At 42.9% G+C, this 21,180-nt stretch overlaps 2 protein-coding genes across 2 annotated transcripts; both read right to left on the bottom strand.

The window, feature by feature from the left end:
* Positions 1 to 222: 222 nt before the first annotated feature.
* Positions 223 to 4,581, bottom strand: LOC120043638 (dynein regulatory complex protein 9-like). The gene is made up of 5 exons (XM_038988193.1): positions 4,354 to 4,581; positions 3,390 to 3,464; positions 2,189 to 2,320; positions 752 to 853; positions 223 to 579 (listed from the first exon to the last, which is right to left on the bottom strand). Exons 1-5 carry the CDS (start codon positions 4,501 to 4,503, stop codon positions 478 to 480), a joined length of 561 nt encoding a protein of 186 aa, XP_038844121.1. The 5' UTR covers positions 4,504 to 4,581; the 3' UTR covers positions 223 to 477.
* Positions 4,582 to 4,629: 48 nt separating this feature from the next.
* On the bottom strand, positions 4,630 to 19,742 carry LOC120043640 (dynein regulatory complex protein 9-like). Its single transcript, XM_038988194.1, has 3 exons — positions 19,473 to 19,742; positions 19,010 to 19,138; positions 4,630 to 4,857 (listed from the first exon to the last, which is right to left on the bottom strand). Exons 1-3 carry the CDS (start codon positions 19,688 to 19,690, stop codon positions 4,767 to 4,769), a joined length of 438 nt encoding a protein of 145 aa, XP_038844122.1. The 5' UTR covers positions 19,691 to 19,742; the 3' UTR covers positions 4,630 to 4,766.
* Positions 19,743 to 21,180: the final 1,438 nt, after the last annotated feature.

Below are 21,180 nucleotides of genomic sequence, written 5' to 3'. Positions count from 1 at the left end.
TAGATACATTCCATATGTTTACAAGTAGGTACCAGATAAAGAGAGGACCTTCTTTCATGACCGCAACATGGTCTTTTTAACTTTTACACCGTTTGCTGAGAAATTGTCCCTGAAAACATGTACAAAATGGAATTATTATTTTCTGGAATTAATATTTGGAATTCTTTAAAGTGCATTAATAAAAGTTACCCATTTCAGTCTCATGAGTACGCTTGTTTATTACCATTCTTGCCCTTGTGTTAGACTGCATATAAGTAAGAACCTGGCAATGGTGGTAGTAGTATTCAAAATGACCATGCCAACTTTACTCTGTTGAAGAAAAAAAAAAGCTTTTCTCATTGAAGATATATTTGCCTACAGGCCAGTGTCGACTTAGATTGTCTGTAATCAGGAATTGAACATTGATGAAAAGTAACATGTCTGTATTGAGATTTTTTTTTGGTTTCCTTTCACTGGAGCTCTTGAAGAAGGGACACCTCACTTTTTCTTCTTTCCCTTCTTTCCCTCCTTGGGCTTCTTGCCTTTCTTATAGGGGCTCAGGCCACGTCGCACTAATGTTCCCCTCCACCACGACTGGATCTGCAAGTGACAGACAGGGAATAAGAAAATGATTTAGTGTAATGAACAAAAGAAGAGGGGAGTACAGTTGTGAACAAGATGCATGGCATTAAACACTGCACTGCCACTGGATGTGATTGGTTTCCTTGCTGGGCAGGTGGTGGTGATTTATTAAAGATTGTTCAATGATTACCTTGGTGGCTGCGTCTCGCTCCATATGTTCCTTCTCCAGCTTCCTGCGTAGGGCCTCTTTCTCCATCCTGTCCTCGATGACCACCTGCTCAATGTCTCTGTACTGGAACAGAAGAAAGTACAAAGACCGAGTCAATATCCAGAGTACAATTTCTGTTCCATACGGGTATACTTTCTAAAAGCGGCAATTTGCAGTCTATTTTAGTAAAAAGCTATGTATGGAAACTCATTACATGGAGCTCCTGATGAACAGTTCTTGTGCTGACGTTGCTTCCAGAGGCAGTTTGGAACTCGGTAGTGAGTGTTGCAACCGAGGACAGACATTTTTACGCGCTTCTGGACTCGGCGGTCCCATTCTGTGAGCTTGTGTGGCCTACCACTTCGCGGCTGAACTGTTGTTGCTCCTAGACGTTTCCACTTCACAATAAGAGCACCTACAGTTGACCAGTGCAGCTCTAGCAGGGCAGAAATTTGACAAACTGACTTTTTGGAAAGGTGGCATCCTATGACAATTCCACGTTGAAAGTCGCTGAACTCTTCAGTAAGGGCCATTCTACTGCCAATGTTTGTCTATGAAGATTGTGTCACAGAACAATGAGACAGATATTTCACCAGATGTGAAGCATCTGCTTGGCGTTTCCACTCAGTACCAAATATGGTAGTGAGAGGAAGCCCAATGACCTGCAGTTGGAGAAGGTGGATTTTGGCCGTCATTCTGCACATTTTCTCCTTGATGAAACATTTGATCTCAATACAGTTTTCTGTTCCCAAAACTACAATCTGTTATGAACAGAGTGGACTATGTTTTGTAGACTTTGCAAAAGGGTAAAAGTTTTTTTTAAATTGCGTTGTTTAGGAGTGCAAGGGTGAATTGAGTTATTGCACAGGCGCACTTCACAGAGTAGGCGTTCCCCGACGGAAATATGCAGATGCATGCTAGAACGCGCCAATATATTGAAAACGACAGACTGTGGTCTATCTCGGGTTTAGTTATAGAATCCACTACTTTGAAGGGGTGTCCACATACTTTTGGCTATGTAGTGTACAATTCATTTAAAAGTTAAAAAAACGTATGTAGCAACTGCAGATTTCCCCTTTAATGATCTGAGGACTTGTAATAACAGTTTATTTGCAGGTGGGATGTGCAACTCAATAATAGGACGGTGTTCCTAATGTTTGGTATACTCAGTGTATATCAGGCCTACTATCCTATTCATTACCTAGTGTCAGTGCGCTAAACCGTATACTACAGAAAGAAATGGGTTGTGAGCCATGCAGACCAGGCTTGTATTCATTAGGGCACACCGAAGCAAAACATTATTCAACGGAAAATGAAAACTACTGTTTCTTTTTAGAAAAGTCCAGGTGGTCCCTCCCTATTTCAGTCTGTTTTTCCCTGTTTGGTGCCTAATGAAATCAACCCAGGCTTTGTCCTCACCTTCTTGGCCAGCTCCTGGAGCTGGGAGAGATTGTTAGCTTTTTTGTTCCTCAGGCTGTTGAGCTCCTGCTGCTTGTCCTCCATGTCTCTCTCATAGCGCTCCATCCACACCTCCAGCTTCTCATCCAGACTCTGAGAGGTGCACACAAACACACATTGTTGCAGCTTCACCTGACAGACAAATATGGCTCTGCTGACGGCCGCTGTCCACTGTTTTGTGGTTCTGAAAGTCAGATTTTGCAGTGATTTGATCTGCAGCTATTCGTGGTGCTAAATCCCAGCTATGGCCGCTATTGCTCTAGAGACAAGGGCTCATCAATTTCTTGTACAGCTCCCCCAACACATTTTTTGTGATTAAAAATGTTTTAATTGCTATTGCTGTCGTAAAGGTTGCCGAACCCTGAATAGGTGCTAGGGATTGATTTGGGATTCTACTATTGCAATAAAATAACAGCATTTAGATGGCAGCTCAAAGAATGTACCAAGTCATCCTACTACACCCAATATACAATACCGGTCCAAAGTTTTAGAACACCTACTCATTCAAGGGTTTTCCTTTATTTTTAACTATTATCTACATTGTAGAATAATAGTGAAGACATCAAAACTATGAAATAACACATATGGAATCATGTTGTAACCAAAAAAGTGTTCAAATAACTCATTATATTTTATACTTTAAATAGCCACCCTTTGCCTTGATGACTGCTTTGCACACTCTTGGCATTCTCTCAAACAGCTTCACCACCTGGAATGCTTTTTCAACAGTCTTGAAGAAGTTCCCACATATGCTGAGCACTTGTTGGCTGCTCTTCTATCACTCTGCGGTCCGACTCATACCAAACCATCTCAATTTGGGTAAGGTCGGGGTTTTTGTGGAGGCCTGGTCATCTGATGCAGCACTCCATCACTCTCCTTCTTGGTCAAATAGCCCTTACACAGCCTGGAGGTGTGTTGGGTCATTTTCCTGTTGTTTTTTAACACTTTTTTGGTTACTACATGATTCCATGTGTTATTTCATTGTTTTGATGTGTTCACTATTATTCTAGAATGTAGAAAATTAGTAAAAATAAAGAAAACCCTGGAATGAGTAGGTATTTTAACACTTTTGACCGGTACTGTATATGTCACACAAAAGATAAATTATGCTCCTATACACAAGTCATGTCATGCCATTTTCCAACCACCACTGCACACGTACTGTCTGATGTTTCTTGAGGAAAGTCTCCATCTCCATATGAACTCTCCTCTCCTCCTCCAACCTCTCCTGCAGTAGCTGAGGACAGAGGAACAATGATTACACAGATGCACATGTAGTGGTAACCATCTCTGTACATCCAAACCTCACAGTTACTACAAAGTCTGTAGCCAAGTCACACCAAAGGCTCTGTCCAGAAACACCCCCTAGCCACTTGTGTAGATCTGAAAGGATGGGATAGCTACAAGAAATGTGTAGGTATTAGCAAAAAGCAATACCTACCCAATTCTATGAGATCTTCATGGGTGGCCTGGAACAAGAATTCATCCCTGGCATTTCATCCACACCAGCCCCCATCACTACATGCGCCGACAACTAACCCCCCCCCCCCCCACACACACCCCACACACACACCCTGACCCTACACACCCTAATTAGACACTGGGAGCAGTGTTGACACATGACATTTAAATACATATGTGCACTAAGTAATATCATAGGCTAATTAACTTGAGGTTCAACATCAGAGGAAGTGGAAACTCAATACACATTAACTAGATGGCTGTTGCCCACTGGTCAGCCAAAAGCTCATTATAGATTAGTAGAACATAGAAATTGCGCAAAACTCTGTACAACAAATCTTAACAGGCCCATGGGCCGCCGGCCATGTCTTTATATAAAAATATATATTTGTGTGTGTGTGTCAATTTCGACCAGCCTACCCAACAACAAAAATGGTCCAGCCCATCTGGCATTTGTCAGAATTGCCAATCCGCCACTGCATGAGGCACTTAGACTGCGTTTACACAGGCAGCCCAATTCAGATCTTTTACCACTAATTGGTCTTTTGACCAATAAGATCAGATGTTTGCCACTAATTGGGCAAAAGATCAGATTTGGGCTGCCTGTGTAAACACAGCCTTAGGGGCTAGGGGATGATTCTGGACAGTGCCACAAAGACACACACCCTGATCTCTTCCTCCAGCTGCTTCTCAGAGTGTGTGTTGATCTTCTGTCCCTGGTACACCAGCAGCTCCGCGCTGCTCTTCACATACTTCCTCTCCAGCCCAGTCTTAGCTTTCCTCCCGTGTAGCTGGTCCTTCAGGTGGGCAGTCATCTCCTCACGTCGCTAAAGGGACAACATTAAGACAGTTTGCGCAAAGTATTACATAAGTTGCCAATACTTTGTCATGTATTTACCTGAGAATGAAAAACCGGGAGGCACCCCGATTTTCAAAGACATCGACGTCTGACACCCTCAAGGAACTTGGAGCACCACCAAGAGTCAGTCAATGTGTAGCCTAATTCTAATCTTGCCCATTACTAGATTGAAAATCATATCGGGCACGTGAAGGAATGTGTCTCCGTTGTCTTCCTCAGTTATGGTACCTGCAGCTCCAGAGTTTTTTCCTTGCGGATGTCAAGCAGCTGTCTCTGAAGAGCTTTGGTCCTCCGCCGGCTGCCCTCCTCCCTGCAATACACACAGACAGCAATCAGGCTCAATGTGTAAGTGTGAGTAGACTCCTGGCATTCTCTCAACCAGCTTCATGAGGTAGTCACCTGGAATGTATTTCAATTAACAGGCGTCCCTTGTTAAATTGTTGAATTTATTTCCTTCTTATTGCATTTGAGCCAATCAGTTGTGTTGTTTCAAGGCAGGGGTGATATACAGATGATAGCCCTATTTGGTAAAAGACCAAGTCCATATTATGGCAAGAACAGCTCAAATAAGCAAAGAGAAACGACAGTCCATCATTAAGACATGAAGGTCAGTCAATGTGGACATTTTCAAGAACTTTGAAAGTTTCTTCAAGTGCAGTCGCAAAAACCATCAAGCGCTATGATGAAACTCTCTCTCATGAGGTCCGCCACAGGAAAGGAAGACCCAGAGTTACCTCTGCTGCGGGGGATAAGTTCATTAGAATTACCAGCTTCAGAAATTGCAGCCCAAATATATGCTTCAGTGTTCAAGTAACAGACACATCTCAACATCAACTGTTCAGAGGAGAATGTGTGAATCAGGCCTTCATGGTCGAATTGCTGCAAAGAAACCAATACTAAAGGACACAAATAATAAGAAGAGACTTGCTTGGGCCAAGAAACACGAGCAATGGACATTAGACTGGTGGAAATGAGTCCTTTTGGTCTGATGAGTCCAAATTTGCGATTTTTGGTTACAACCGCCGTGTCTTTGTGAGACGCAGAGTAGGTGAACGGATGACCTCCGCATGTGTGATTCCCATCGTGAAGCATGGAGGAGGAGGTGTGATGGTGCTTTGCTGGTGACACTGTCAGTGATTTATTTAGAATTCAAGGCACACTTAACCAGCATGGCTATCACAGCATTCTGCAGTGAAACACCATCCCATCTGGTTTGCGCTTAGTTCCACTATCATTTGTTTTTCAACAGGACAATGACCCAACACACTTCCAGGCTGGGTAAGGGCTATTTGACCAAGAAAGAGAGTAATGAAATGCTGCATCAGTTGACCTGCCTCCACAATCACCCAATCTCAACCCAGTGATTACTACATGATTCCATATGTGTAATTTCATAGTTTTGATGTATTCACTATTATTCTACAATGTAGAAAATAGTAAAAATAAAGAAACCCTTGAATGAGTAGGTGTGTCCAAACTTTTGACTGGTACTGTAAGTATTCAGACTCTTTACTCAGTACATTGTTGAAGTACCTTTGGCAGCGATTCCCACAGCATGATGCTGCCACCACCATGCTTCACTGTAGGGATGGTGCCAGGTTTCTTCCAGACATGGCACTTGGCATTCAGGCCAAAGAGTTCAATTTGGTTTCATCAGAGCAGAGAATCTCGTATCTCATGCTCAGAGTCCTTTAGGTGCTTTTTGGCAAACGGGCTATCATGTGCCTTTTACGGAGGAGTGGCTTCCGTCTGGCCACTACCATAAAGGCCTGATTGGTGGAGTGCTGCAGAGATGGTCGTCCTTCTGGAAGGTTCTCCCATCTCCACAGAGGAACCCTGGAGCTCTGTCAGAGTGACCATCGGGTTCTTGGTCACCTCCCTGACCAAGGCCCTTCTCCCCCGATTGCTCAGTTTGGCCGGGCGGCCAACTCTAAGAAGATTGTTGGTGGATCTAAACTTATTCCATTTAAGAATGGAGGCCACTGTGTTCTTGGGGACCTTCAATGCTGCAGAATTTTCTTTGGTACCCTTCCCCAGATCTGTGCCTTGACACAATCCTGTCTCGGAGCTCAACGGACAATTCCTTTGACCTCATGGCTTGTTTTTGCTCTGACATGCACTGTCAACTGCGGGACTTTATATAGACAGGTGTGTGACTTTCCAAATCATGTCCAATCAAATGAATTTACCACAGGTGGACTCCAATGAAGATGTAGAAACATCTCAAGGATGATCAATGATAACAGGGTGCACCTGAGCTCAATTGCGAGTCTCATGTCAAAGGGTCTGAATACTTATGTAAATAAGGCATGTTTTTTTTTTTATATAAAAAAATTGTTCACGTCATTATGGGGTATTGCGTGTAGATTGAGGATTTTTAAAATTTAGAATAAGTCTAACGTAACAAAATGTGGGAAAATCAAGGGGTCTGAATATTTTCCAAATGCCTTGCACAGTGCTTATTCTACATTTTATTCTGTTACTGCCTGAATTCAAAATGTATTAAATAAATAAAAATGCTCACGATGTACACACAATAACCCTTTTTTTTTATTTTTTAGAAATGTTGGCAAATGTATTTAAAATTACACCTACTCATTCAAGGGTTTTTCTTTGTTTTTACTATTTTCTACATTGTAGAATCATTTTGAAGACATCAAAACTATGAAATAACACATGGAATTATGTAGTAACCAAAAAAGTGTTAAACAAATCATTTGAGATTCTTCAAATAGCCACCCTTTGCCTTGATGACAGATTTGCGCACACTTGGCTTTCTCTCAACCAGCTTCATCTGGAATGCTTTTCCAAAAGTCTTAAAGGAGTTCCCACATATGCTGAGCACTTGTTGGCTGCTTTTCCTTCACTCTGTGGTCCGACTCATCCTAAACCATCTCAATTTAGTTGAGGTCGGGGGATTGTGGCGGGCCAGGTCATCTGATGCAGCATTCCATCACTCTCCTTCTTGGTCAAATAGCCCTTACACAGCCTGGAGGTGTGTTGGGTCATTGTCCTGTTGAAAAACAAATGATAGTCCCACTAAGCCCGGGTGGCAGGTAGCCTAGTGGTTAGAGCGTTGGACTAGTAACTGAAAGGTTGCAAGATCGAATCCCCGAGCTGACAAGGTAAAAATCTGTCGTTCTCCTCCTGAACAAGGCAGTTAACCCACTGTTCCTAGGCTGTAATTGTAAATAAGAATTTGTTCTTAACTGACTTGCCTAGTTAAATAAAGGTTCAATAAAAAATAAAAAGATATGTATTATTTTGACCTAAATTGCTTTTGTTTTAGAGATGAGTACTGAATTGGATTTAAAATTGTCCCATACAATAAGGGGCTCTTCTATACCTATTAGAGGTCGTCTGATTAACTAGGGCCGATTTCATGTTTTCATAACAATCGGTAATCAGCAGCATGCGCGTAAGAATTCATTCAAACAGCACTTTCCTGCATTTTCCAGCAGCTCTTAGCAATGCTAGAAGCACTGTGCTGTTTATGACTTCAAGCCTATCAACTACCGAGATTGGGATGGGAATACTAAAGTGCCTATAAGAGCATCAAATAGTCTAAGGTACATTAAATACAAATGGTATAGAGAGAAATAGTCGACGCGTCATAATTCCTATAATAACTACAACCTAAAACTTCTTAACTGGGAATATTGAACCACCAGCTTTCATATGTTCAGAGCAAGGAACATAAACGTTAGCTTTTTTACATGACACATATTGCACTTTTACTTTGTTCCCAACACTGTGTTTTTGCATTATTTAAACCAAATTGAGCATGTTTCATTATTTATTTGAGACTACATAGATTTTAGTTATGTATTATATTAAGTTAAAATAAAAGTGTTAATTTAGTATTGTTGTAATTGTCATTATTACATACACATATATATAAAAATCGGCCGATTTAATCGGTATCAGCTTTTTTTGGTCCTCCAATAATCGGTATCGGCGTTGAAAAATCATAATCGGTCGACCTCTAATACCTACAGTGGGGCAAAAAAGTATTTAGTCAGCCACCAACTGTGCAAGTTCTCCCACTTAAAAAGATGAGAGAGGCCTGTAATTTTCATCATAGGTACACTTCAACTATGACAGACAAAATTTGGAAAAAAAATCCAGAAAATCACATTGTAGGATTTTTAATGAATTTATTTGCAAATTATGGTGGAAAATAAGTATTTGGTCACCTACAAACAAGCAAGATTTCTGGCTCTCACAGACCTGTAACTTCTTCTTTAGGAGGCTCCTCTGTCCTCCACTCGTTATCTGTATTAATGGCACCTGTTTGAACTTGTTATCAGTATTAAAGACACCTGTCCACAACCTCAAACAGTCACACTCCAAACCCCACTATGGCCAAGACCAAAGAGCTGTCAAAGGACACCAGAAACAAAATTGTAGACCTGCACCAGGCTGGGAAGACTGAATCTGCAATAGGTAAGCAGCTTGGTTTGAAGAAATCAACTGTGTGAGCAATTATTAGGAAATGGAAGACATACAAGACCACTGATAATCTCCCTCGATCTGGGGCTCCACGCAAGATCTCACCCCGTGGGGTCAAAATGATCACAAGAACGGTGAGCAAAAATCCCAGAACCACACGGGGGGACCTAGTGAATGACCTGCAGAGAGCTGGGACCAAAGTAACAAAGCCTACCATCAGTAACACACTACGCCGCCAGGGACTCAAATCCTGCAGTGCCAGACGTGTCCCCCTGCTTAAGCCAGTACATGTCCAGGCCCGTCTGAAGTTTGCTAGAGAGCATTTGGATGATCCAGAAGAAGATTGGGAGAATGTCATATGGTCAGATGAAACCAAAATATAACTTTTTGGTAAAAACTCAACTCGTCGTGTTTGGAGGACAAAGAATGCTGAGTTGCATCCAAAGAACACCATACCTACTGTGAAGCATGGGGTGGAAACATCATGCTTTGGGGCTGTTTTTCTGCAAAGGGACCAGGACGACTGATCCGTGTAAAGGAAAGAATGAATGGGGCCATGTATCGTGAGATTTTGAGTGAAAACCTCCTTCCATCAGCAAGGGAATTGAAGATGAAACGTGGCTGGGTCTTTCAGCATGACAATGATCCCAAACACACCGCCCGGGCAACGAAGGAGTGGCTTCGTAAGAAGCATTTCAAGGTCCTGGAGTGGCCTAGCCAGTCTCCAGATCTCAACCCCATAGAAATTCTTTGGAGGGAGTTGAAAGTCCTGTGTTGCCCAGCAACAGCCCCAAAACATCACTGCTCTAGAGGAGATCTGCATGGAGGAATGGGCCAAAATACCAGCAACAGTGTGTGAAAACCTTGTGAAGACTTACAGAAAACGTTTGACCTCTGTCATTGCCAACAAAGGGTATATAACAAAGTATTGAGATAAACTTTTGTTATTGACCAAATACTTATTTTCCACCATAATTTGCAAATAAATTCATTAAAAATCCTACAATGTGATTTTCTGGATTTTTTTTCTCATTTTGTCTGTCATAGTTGAAGTGTACCTATGATGAAAATTACAGGCCTCTCTCATCTTTTTAAGTGGGAGAACTTGCACAATTGGTGGCTGACTAAATACTTTTTTGCCCCACTGTATGTTTTGTCGGAAATAGTCAGTTATAAATACTTCTGTCCTAGTTAAAAACAAGTTGTCATCCATTAGGCTTTAACTACATTTTCAATATCCTCGCCCACGTGGAAATTCTGTAAGAGTAATATATATGGCAATTATTTGATGCTCCGACTGCAATCTGTCCCCTATCAACACTAACTTTTGGTGCCAGAGAGAAAGTAGTCAAGACGACTAAATTGATTGAGCCTCTGCCATGTATATCTCACTAGGTCAGGATATTTAAGCCTCCATATATCCACTAGTTCCAATATATCCATGATATTCGGGATTTCCTTAAGTGTATGAAGGGGATAGTTTGTAGTGTAATTTCCTTTACGGTCCATAGCGGTATTTAAAACCGTAATATAATCTCCCACCATGATAAAACAGTCTTGTATAGCTTGTATGGTTGATAAACTATTATATATATTTTCAAAGAAGCGTGGATCATCATAATTTGGTCCGTAAAGGTTAATGAGCCATATCTGTTTATGGTCCAATAACATACACTGCTCAAAAAAATAAAGGGAACACTTAAACAACACAATGTAACTCCAAGTCAATCACACTTCTGTGAAATCAAACTGTCCACTTAGGAAGCAACACTGATTGACAATAAATTTCACATGCTGTTGTGCAAATGGAATAGACAAAAGGTGGAAATTATAGGCAATTAGCAAGACACCCCCAATAAAGGAGTGGCTCTGCAGGTGGTGACCACAGACCACTTCTCAGTTCCTATGCTTCCTGGCTGATGTTTTGGTCACTTTTGAATGCTGGCGGTGCTTTCACTCTAGTGGTAGCATGAGACGGAGTCTACAACCCACACAAGTGGCTCAGGTAGTGCAGCTCATCCAGGATGGCACATTAATGCGAGCTGTGGCAAGAAGGTTTGCTGTGTCTGTCAGCGTAGTGTCCAGAGCATGGAGGCGCTACCAGGAGACAGGCCAGTACATCAGGAGACGTGGAGGAGGCCGTAGGAGGGCAACAACCCAGCAGCAGGACCGCTACCTCCGCCTTTGTGCAAGGAGGAGCAGGTGGAGCACTGCCAGAGCCCTGCAAAATGACCTCCAGCAGGCCACAAATGTGCATGTGTCTGCTCAAACGGTCAGAAACAGACTCCATGAGGGTGGTATGAGGGCCCGACGTCCACAGGTGGGGGTTGTGCTTACAGCCCAACACCGTGCAGGACGTTTGGCATTTGCCAGAGAACACCAGGATTGGCAAATTCGCCACTGGTGCCCTGTGCTCTTCACAGATGAAAGCAGGTTCACACTGAGCACGTGACAGAGTCTGGAGACGCCGTGGAGAACGTTCTGCTGCCTGCAACATCCTCCAGCATGACCGATTTGGCGGTGGGTCAGTCATGGTGTGGGGTGGCATTTCTTTGGGGGCCGCACAGCCCTCCATGTGCTCGCCAGAGGTAGCCTGATTGCCATTAGGTACCGAGATGAGATCCTCAGACCCCTTGTGAGACCATATGCTGGTGCGGTTGGCCCTGGGTTCCTCCTAATGCAAGACAATGCTAGACCTCATGTGGCTGGAGTGTGTCAGCAGTTATTGCAAGAGGAAGGCATTGATGCTATGGACTGGCCCGCCCGTTCCCCAGACCTGAATCCAATTGAGCACATCTGGGACATCATGTCTCGCTCCATCCACCAACGCCACGTTGCACCACAGACTGTCCAGGAGTTGGCGGATGCTTTAGTCCAGGTCTGGGAGGAGATCCCTCAGGAGACCATCCGCCACCTCATCAGGAGCATGCCCAGGCGTTGTAGGGAGGTCATACAGGCACGTGGAGGCCACACACACTACTGAGCCTCATTTTGACTTGTTTTAAGGACATTACATCAAAGTTGGATCAGCCTGTAGTGTGGTTTTCCACTTTAATTTTGAGTGTGACTCCAAATCCAGACCTCCATGGGTTGATAAATTTGATTTCCATTGATCATTTTTGTGTGATTTTGTTGTCAGCACATTCAACTATGTAAAGAAAAAAGTATTTAATAAGAATAGTTCATTCATTCAGATCTAGGATGTGTTATTTTAGTGTTCCCTTTATTTTTTTGAGCAGTGTATTTACATTCACCCATCTACCTTGATGATCTGTTTGGACAATTTGCACATTCGGATCAAAATTACTGTTAATTAATATCATTACCCCTTTCGAGTTTCTTTGCCCATGGGAGAAATATATTTCGCCTCCCTAGTCCTTTTTCCACACAACTTCATCTAAAATAGTTGAATGAGTTTCCTGTAAACAATATATATTAAACTTCTTCTCTTTTAGCCAGGTAAATACTGATCGTCTTTTCTTATTATCTGCTAAGCCATTCATTATAACTGGCTATACTTATTTCACCATTTACCATATTGAGATACAAGTTTCAAATCTATTTATCATAATATATGTTTGTAAACTCACCATTTAAAAGTACCATAGTGATTGAGTATCCATATAGCTATACCATGATATTTGCATTGCTACTAAGTAAACCTCCAATTGTTCCCCACTATTCAGTTGTTCCATCACTGAGCCCAACTCAAGAAAGAACTTGATATACAGTTGAAGCTGTTTGAGAAGGCATGCAAAACGTAGCAATAATAGGGAGATTTGATTAACCATTGTCACGTCCTAGCTGATGAAACTCAGCTACACCCCAACGGTCCCCCGTTGTGACCATATTCCCAAGCATCTCTGTGTTGTCAGACCTTTGCCACCAGGGCCACAATAATATGCCCCCTCTCTGATTGTCCGAGTGTGACCCCCTCCCCATTGGTTACTGCAGCTAGTGTTGCCAGCACTGCCACTGCCTGGGTGGGGACACCCCACTGGAATCTCCACCAGTTAGGTACAAGGTCTTCAAGGTTCTCATTAGCAGCTTTGAGAATTTCCTTGTATATTATGCTCTCCCATCAGGGGGATTTGGCTTTGTAGGACCAACCCTGCCAGGCAGGCTCAGAATCTTGAGTGTGTGGTGCTGCTTTAGTAGGTCTCAGACCACATTCATCTTTCTGATTTGGCTGCGTATAGGCTACTTACGGTAGGTCCATAAAACAGATAAGGACTTCTCCTTAGCGTATGGGTCGCTCAGGTATAGGGTTGGGGATAGGCCAATAAATAAATCAACTACATGTATGATATATTTTAAAATGTATATCCCACATCTGCACAAAATTGAAAGCTCTCATAACCCCTGCTCACAAGCACACATGGGCTCTGGGATTTGCAACCACTATCCTTTTTCACTGACTCAACTCCACACTTTTTCAAACACAAAAACACACACCCCACCTTCCATCACAATACTCCTGCACATACCCACATACTGTGTCCTCTGTGTTTTATCTCTTCCATGTTGATTCAGTACTTTTGTGTTCCAGTTCCTTGTATTTTAAGATGTACAATTTAGTTAATTATCCTTTCTTCAATGCTATCTTATCAATTCATAAAATACAATAAATGGAAAGTCTAATACTAATTATTTTTCCAACATTCCCTACCTAGAATGGTATAGTGTAGTTGTAGTATATTTATTTAAATTGTTGTATTTTATTGCTTTTCTAGATATTTTTTTAAATTACAATCCCAACCATGGCTAATATTGAGTGTTTCATTATTAGAATCCTCTATGGGAACTTTGTAATATTTAGAATAGCCATGGAGTAGTCTGTGTCTCGGAACATTTGGTTATCAATATACAGTTTATAGACTACGAGAGCTACACTTTTCCTTTTTAATATCTTCTCCTTGAAGATTGGGTACAGAGCTTTGCGCCGTTCTGCAATTTCCTTCGGAACTTATCATTCATGTCTATTTTCATGCCAGTGAGTCTTTTACCCAGGCTTTCAACCATTATTTTATCTTTAAAGAAAGCAAATTTGGCAAAGATTGGGCGCTCATATCTCGGGTCCTCTCTGTCCGAAACAGTGTACACGTTCAAGTTGGATTTTGTCAACAGCTTCGCGTGGGTTCTGAAGCGCTGTAAGAAGGAATTCCTTCACCACATTTTCAGGAACTTCTCCTTTTTCTTGGATAGCAGTAAGTACCATATTTTCTCTCATAGATCTATTCTGTATGTCAAGTAAGGCTTCTCTCAGAAAGATGTTCTCCTTTAAGTTCATTTAACGTCCATTTCAATCTTATTGACTGTCCCTTTAAGCTTGTTTGTTTCTTTCTCCATTGTCGCAGCTTTTTCGTCACTCGTCTCGAGGCTCGCCTTCAACTCCTTTATATCTTTCCTAACTAATTCAAGTATGCAGTTTGTCGTCGATCGATTTTAACAGATTGGTTTCCACCGTAACCATTCCCGGTAGTGAAAAGCATAAATCGTCTGTGTCCGTCAGTCTCATTTTCTTTTGGAGATTGGTTCTCCTTGTTTATTACTCTGTCATGTTTGGTGTTGCTTGTTGTTGTAATATTTGTCGATACATTTCTTAAGCCTGATGAGTTGTTTTGTGTTATCCAGATTGAAGGTTATTACCCACGAGTATGTAAAGTTCTAATATTTAGTCTTACAGATATTGAATATTATGATTTTATCTTGAGGCAATCTGCACCGCTGTGTAGAGTCTGCCATCTTACCTCCGTTCCCATCTAGTGGATTTTTTTTTAACACCGGCTATTTCTTTTCACTTTGTCATACAGGCCAGGAATATGGAGTGAATGCAATGTTGTTGATCTCTTTGTATTTCCAAGTATTGGGATCATGTTATGGGTATGCTTGTCACCGGCAGGAACTGAGGAGTTTGTTAGGATCAAAATAAATATGAAAGAAGAAAAGCCCAGTTAAAAAGTTACAGAGAAACCAGCCTCAGTCTTCTGTGAACAACTACACACATTTTTATGCAAAAGACACCAGAAGGGCTTTCCAAGAGGTGTTGACTGTTCCTGAGTGGTCTAGTCTCAGTCCTGACTTAAATCTGCTTAAAAAAAATCAGAGACGAGGTTTAAATATCGCTTTCCGTCAATGATCCCCAACCAAATGTAATGAACTTTCGCAATTTTGACAAAAACAATGGATATATTTTGCCCTAAGAGTTGTGCAAAGTTGGTAGAATTCACAGCTGTAATGTCTGCTAAAGGTGCTTCCACCAAGTATTTAAGATTTACGTCGGCCTCAGCCCGATCAAATCCTGCCAGTCTGCACAGCGCGATATCAACCCAGAGCATATCGGACTGATTTTTCTCCACGATATCTCCGGATTCCTACCGCAAGCTCTGAAACTTTACACCGGATCATCGCAGCTAGCTAGCTGCTATCCGAGTGGCTAAAACTGGCTAACGTTTATGTCCCGAAGCAAGCACCAGTTAGCCTGGAGCTAGCCTCGAGCTAGGCCCATCACCTGGCTAGCCGCAGAGATCCATCAGTCAATTCCTGGGCTACAATACCTCTTTTGCAATTTGGCCTGGACCCCTTTACTGCCGACACGGATCCACGCTGATCCATTACAACTGGTCTGCCGACGTAACCGTCCAGAGGGGGTTTCTACAGGCTCTTCCGTTGCGACGTCCCCCTGAGGCCCATCTGCTAGCCTGCTAGCCCCGGCCTGCTAGCTGTCTGAATTGCCGTGTCTTCAGCTCGCCAACTTACTCAATGGACCCTATGATCACTCGGCTACACATGCCTCTCCCTAATGTCATTATGTTGGTTAGTGATTATTGTCTTATTTCACTGTAGAGCCTCCAGCTCTGCTCAATATGCCTTAGCTAGCCCTTTTGTTCCACCCCTCACACATGCGGTGACCTCACCTGGCTTAAATGGTGCCTCTAAGAACAAAACCTCTCTGATCGTCACTCAATGCCTAGGTGTACCTCCACTGTACTCACATCCTACCATACCCTTGTCTGTACATTATGCATTGAATCTATTCTTCCGCGGCCAGAAATCTGCTCCTTTTACTCTCTGTTCCAAACACACTAGACGACCAGTTCTTTTAGCCTTTAGGCGTACACTTATCCTACTCCTCCTCTGTTCCTCTGGTGATGTAGAAGTTAACCCAGGCCCTGCAGCCCCCAGCATCACTCCCAATCCCCATGCGCTCTCATTTGTTGACTTGGTTTCATGCATGTTAACATTAGAAACATCCTCCCTAAGTTTGTTTTATTCACTGCTTTAGCACACTCCGCCAACCCGGATGCCCTAGCTGTGTCATAATCCTAGCTTAGGAAGGCCACCAAAAATCCTGAAATTTCCATCCCTAACTATAACAGTTTCCGACAAGGTAGAAGTGCCAAAGGTGGCGGAGTTGCAATCTACTGCAGAGAGAGCCTGCAGAGTTCTGTCATACTATCCAGGTCTGTGCCTAAACAATTCGAGCTTATACTTTTGAAAATCCACCTTTCCAGAAACAAGTCTCTCACCGTTACCGCTTGTTATAGACCCCTTCAGCCCCCAGCTGTGCCCTGGACACCATATGTGAATTCATCGCCCCCATCTATCTTCAGAGTTCGTACTGTTAGGTGACCTAAACTGGGACATGCTTAACACCCCGGCCGTCCTACAATCTAAGCTAGATGCCCTCAATCTCACACAAATTATCAAGGAACCTACCAGATACAACACTAAATCCGTAACCAACCTCTTAGATATCATCCTGACCAACTTACCCTCTAAATACCTCTGCTGTCTTCAACCAGGATCTCAGTGATCACTGCCTCATTGCCTGCGTGCGTAATGGGTCCACGGTCAAACGACCACCCCTCATCACTGTCAAACGCTCCCTAAAACACTTCAGCGAGCAGGCCTTTCTAATCAACCTGGCCCGCGTATCCTGGAAGGATATTGACCTCATCCTGTCAGTAGAGGATGCCTGGTTGCTCTTCAAAAGTTCTTTACTCACCATCTTAAATATGCATGCCCCATTCAAAAAATGTAGAACTAAAAACAGATATAGCCCTTGGTTCACCCCAGACTTGACTGCCCTTGACCAGAAATGTGCATCCTGTAGCACTAATTCCAAAAAGTTTTGGGACACTTAAGTCCATTGAGAATAAGAGCACCTCCTCCCAGCTGCCCACTTCACTGAGGATAGGAAACACTGTCACCACCGTTAAATCTCCGATAATCGATAGTTTCAATAAGGATTTTTCTACTGCTGGCCATGCTTTCCACCTGGCTACCCCTACTCCGGCCAACATCTCAGCACCCCCTGCAGCAACTTGCCCAAGCCCCCCCCCCCCCCCCCCCCTCGCCGCCTCCCCCACCCAAATACAGACAGCTGATGTTCTGTAAGAGCTGCAAAATCTGGATCCCTACAAATCAGCTGGGCTAGACAATCTGCACCCTCTCTTTCTAAAATGATCTGCCGAAATTGTTGCAACTCCTATTACTAGCCTATTCAACCTCTCGTATCGTCTGAGATCCCCAAAGATTGGAAAGCTGCCACGGTCATCCCACTCTTCAAAGGGGGAGACACTCTAGACCCAAACTGTTATAGACCTATATCCATCCTGCCCTGCCTTTCTAAAATCTTCAAAAGCCAAGTTAATAAACAGATCACTGACCATTTCAAATCCCACCATACCTTCTCCACTATGCAATCTGGTTTCCGAGCTGGTCATGGGTGCACCTCAGCCACGCTCAAGGTCCTAAAAGATATCATAACCGCCATCGAAAAAAGACAGTACTGTGCAGCCGTCTTCATTGACCTGGCCAAGGCTGTCGACTCTGTCAATCACCGCATTCTTATCGGCAGACTCAATAGACTTGGTTTCTCAAATGACTGCCTCGCTTGGTTCACCAACTATTTCTCTGATAGAGTTCAGTGTGTCAAATTGGAGGGCCTGTTGTCCAGACCTCTGGCAGTCTCTATGGGGGTGGCACAGGGTTCAATTCTCGGGCCTACTCTTTTCTCTGTATATATCAATGACGTCGCTCTTGCTGCTGGTGATTCTCTGATCCACCTCTACGCAGACTGACACCATTTTGTATACATCTGGCCCTTCTTTGGACATTGTGCTAACAAACCTCCAAACGAGCTTCAAAGCCATACAACACTCCTTCCGTGGCCTCCAACTGCTTTTAAATGCTAGTAAAACTAAATGCATGCTCTTGAACCGATTTCTGCCCGCACCCTCCCGCCCGACTAGCATCACTACTCTGGACGGTTCTGACCTAGAATATGTGGACAATTACAAATACCAGGTGTCTGGTTAGACTGTAAACTCTCCTTCCAGACTCACATTAAGCATCTCCAATCCAAAATTAAATCTGGAATAGGCTTCCTATTTCGCAACAAAGTCTCCTTTACTTATGCTGCCAAACATACCCTCGTAAAACTAACTATCCTACCGATCCTTGACTTCGGCAATGTCATTTACAAAATAGCCTCCAACACTCTACTCAGCAAACTGGATGTAGTCTATCACAGTGCCATCCGTTTTGTCACCAAAGCCCCATATACTACCCACCACTGCGACATGTTTGCTATGCTCTCGCTGGCTGGCCCTCACTACATATTTATTTTTTGGGAAAATGTTCTATAACTTTCTTTCACTTTGAAAATGTGGAGTAGGTTGTGTAGATCTATCGGAAAAAACATCAAATGTAATCCCTTTTTAGATTGAATTTTAAGGCAGACACTGTATGCAAGTCCTATAATAAGCAAAGACAAATTATAGCTCTGTTTTCAATCAAAATAAAACAGGCTCATAGAAATGGCTGGAACGGTATCATACACATCCATGCATTTGATACCATTCCATTTACAACATTCCAGATATTATTACAAGCCACCCTCCCCTCAGCAGCCTCCTCTTTGTGTGGGATTTGAAAGAATTTGACTATTGCCTGCACAGACAATGAATTATTAGCCTACATATTCATATTGACCATAACCTGACCTGATTATTATGTCCTGGAGGTTGGCCTTCCTTCTTTTCTCTTCTTCCACAGCGAAAAGCAAGCTGTGAAAGGTCCCTTTCTCTTGCAGCTCTGCCAACACATCAGCAATCACGTGACCCACAAACTGACTGTATGCCAGGAAGACAGAGAGAGAGAGAGAGAGCATGATCGTTATGTATGAGGTAGATGGCATACAGGGTACTTTTTGGATTCACAGTTAATACAGTCTGCTCTGCACCTTGGAAATGTTTGACAAATGTAAACGATGGCAATGTGTTTAGTTCAGTGGTTGACCTGAAAAAGATCCCAATGAAAAGTTGTCTCGTGCATAATAAATCATAATACATCTCTGTTTGAAGCACAGAGTTGTGGGCTTCTATTTTATTAAATTGTCTGGAACCTAGCTCTGGTCCAAGTCAGAACGTGCACTAAAGCCCCGAACAAGAGCTATCTGGAACCCACCTGTCTCTCTGCACCTTGGCCAGGTTGTCAGGGGACAGTGGGTCCTCCTCTAGCGTGCGGTTCAGTTCCTTCTGGGATCTGTGCAGCTCACGGGTGGCATCTGACAGTCTCCCAGACTCTCTCTCAAACTGACGGGCTGCTTTCAGGTTCTGCTCTGCCCCTTTCTGCTGTTCAAGGACCTGTCCAATGTCGGCTGACACAAACTTCCACAAAAACATATGAATACGGGCTGAATAGGAGAAAATTACAGCTTAGATAGCAAGCATACCATTAATTTGCTAAAGACGCATCATCGCTTGAAAAAGCCAATTGACATTAGCTCCGCGTATAATGTTAGCTGAGGATAATCAGATAATACCTTATCAGCTTCTGGACGACCCCTGTAGGTGTCGGGCATGATGTGACCCAGCACTGACAGCTGTGCAGCACAGTCCTGGAGCACTGTACACACGCTGAGCAGCTCTACCCCAGACAAAGGAACCGACATCCTGATGGTCTGTGAACACTGAATTCGAGCGAAATTAGCCAAGCAATTTACAACATCGCCTATCTAGCTAGCTACTAACGATACCGTTTTCTAACTGTGACATTTTTGTGTTAGAAAATATCCTGGGCAAAATGCTCAATAACACAATCAACAGATTCGTAGCTAGGTATATTTCTTACGTGTCTTCACGGAACGTGTTGAAGGTTACTAGCTATATTTATGCACAATAAAAGGCCAGTAGTTTAACTAGAGCATAGTTTAGCTTGTCTAGCAGCACACTTGGTAGTTTACCCCGGTTACCCTGGTAACGCACAACATTTGATTATTGTTTTCAAAAAATGACAAATTCTTATCTACTTTGATTATTATGTTGTGTGAAACGCACGAGAATGCAATAAAGTGACAGTTAAATAGTTAGATACAAATAAATACATATTTTGATTATGCGTTTCTGTCGTAACCGACTACGTGAATTTCCCAGCATTCCATTCCAACTTCCTTTTCTGCCATTTTTCTTACAGTGAAGGTGAGAATTACAAAAGGCCACTTTTATAAAATCGAAATGTCTATGTTATTAAGTCTACATTTGGCATAATGTAGTATAACTCACTCACACAAACACGAGTCCAGCTCTTTGGCAGATTTTCAGTCTGTGTTGTCTCTCTGTTCAGTTTTTCACAAATGTTTTTTGGCCTCCTCCACTCTCCTGATGTACTGGCCTGTCTCCTGGTAGCGCCTCCATGCTCTGGACACTACGCTGACAGACACAGCAAACCTTCTTGCCACAGCTCGCATTGATGTGCCATCCTGGATGAGCTGCACTACCTGAGCCACTTGTGTGGGTTGTAGACTCCGTCTCATGCTACCACTAGAGTGAAAGCACCGCCAGCATTCAAAAGTGACCAAAACATAAGCCAGGAAGCATAGGAACTGAGAAGTGGTCTGTGGTCACCACCTGCAGAACCACTCATTTTTTGGGGGTGTCTTGCTAATTGCCTATAATTTCCACCTTTTGTCTATTCCATTTGCACAACAGCATGTGAAATTTATTGTCAATCAGTGTTGCTTCCTAAGTGGACAGTTTGATTTCACAGAAGTGTGATTGACTTGGAGTTACATTGTGTTGTTTAAGTGTTCCCTTTATTTTTTGGAGCAGTGTATTAATACATGGCTATAATCAGTAGGTGTTATATGTAGAGTTAGCGACCAAGCCTATGTGTT

The sequence above is a fragment of the Salvelinus namaycush genome, unplaced genomic scaffold, assembly GCF_016432855.1.
Source record: "Salvelinus namaycush isolate Seneca unplaced genomic scaffold, SaNama_1.0 Scaffold982, whole genome shotgun sequence".
NCBI classification, from domain to species: domain Eukaryota; kingdom Metazoa; phylum Chordata; class Actinopteri; order Salmoniformes; family Salmonidae; genus Salvelinus; species Salvelinus namaycush.
The sequence above is the reverse complement of the archived record's forward strand: the minus strand, read 5'-3'. Positions and strand labels throughout refer to the sequence as shown.

Excerpts from the sequence above, each read along its gene's own strand:
- LOC120043638 (XM_038988193.1), bottom strand. The coding sequence starts at position 4,503 with ATGACTGCCCACCTGAAGGACCAGCTACACGGGAGGAAAGCTAAGACT. Across the intron at positions 854-2,188 it reads TCCAGGAGCTGGCCAAGAAG|TACAGAGACATTGAGCAGGT; the intron begins GTGAGGACAAAG and ends CTTCTGTTCCAG. Across the intron at positions 580-751 it reads AGCGAGACGCAGCCACCAAG|ATCCAGTCGTGGTGGAGGGG; the intron begins GTAATCATTGAA and ends TGTCACTTGCAG.
- LOC120043640 (XM_038988194.1), bottom strand. The coding sequence starts at position 19,690 with ATGTTTTTGTGGAAGTTTGTGTCAGCCGACATTGGACAGGTCCTTGAA. Across the intron at positions 19,139-19,472 it reads GCCAAGGTGCAGAGAGACAG|TCAGTTTGTGGGTCACGTGA; the intron begins GTGGGTTCCAGA and ends CCTGGCATACAG. Across the intron at positions 4,858-19,009 it reads CTCCAGGACATAATAATCAG|GGAGGAGGGCAGCCGGCGGA; the intron begins GTCAGGTTATGG and ends TGTGTATTGCAG.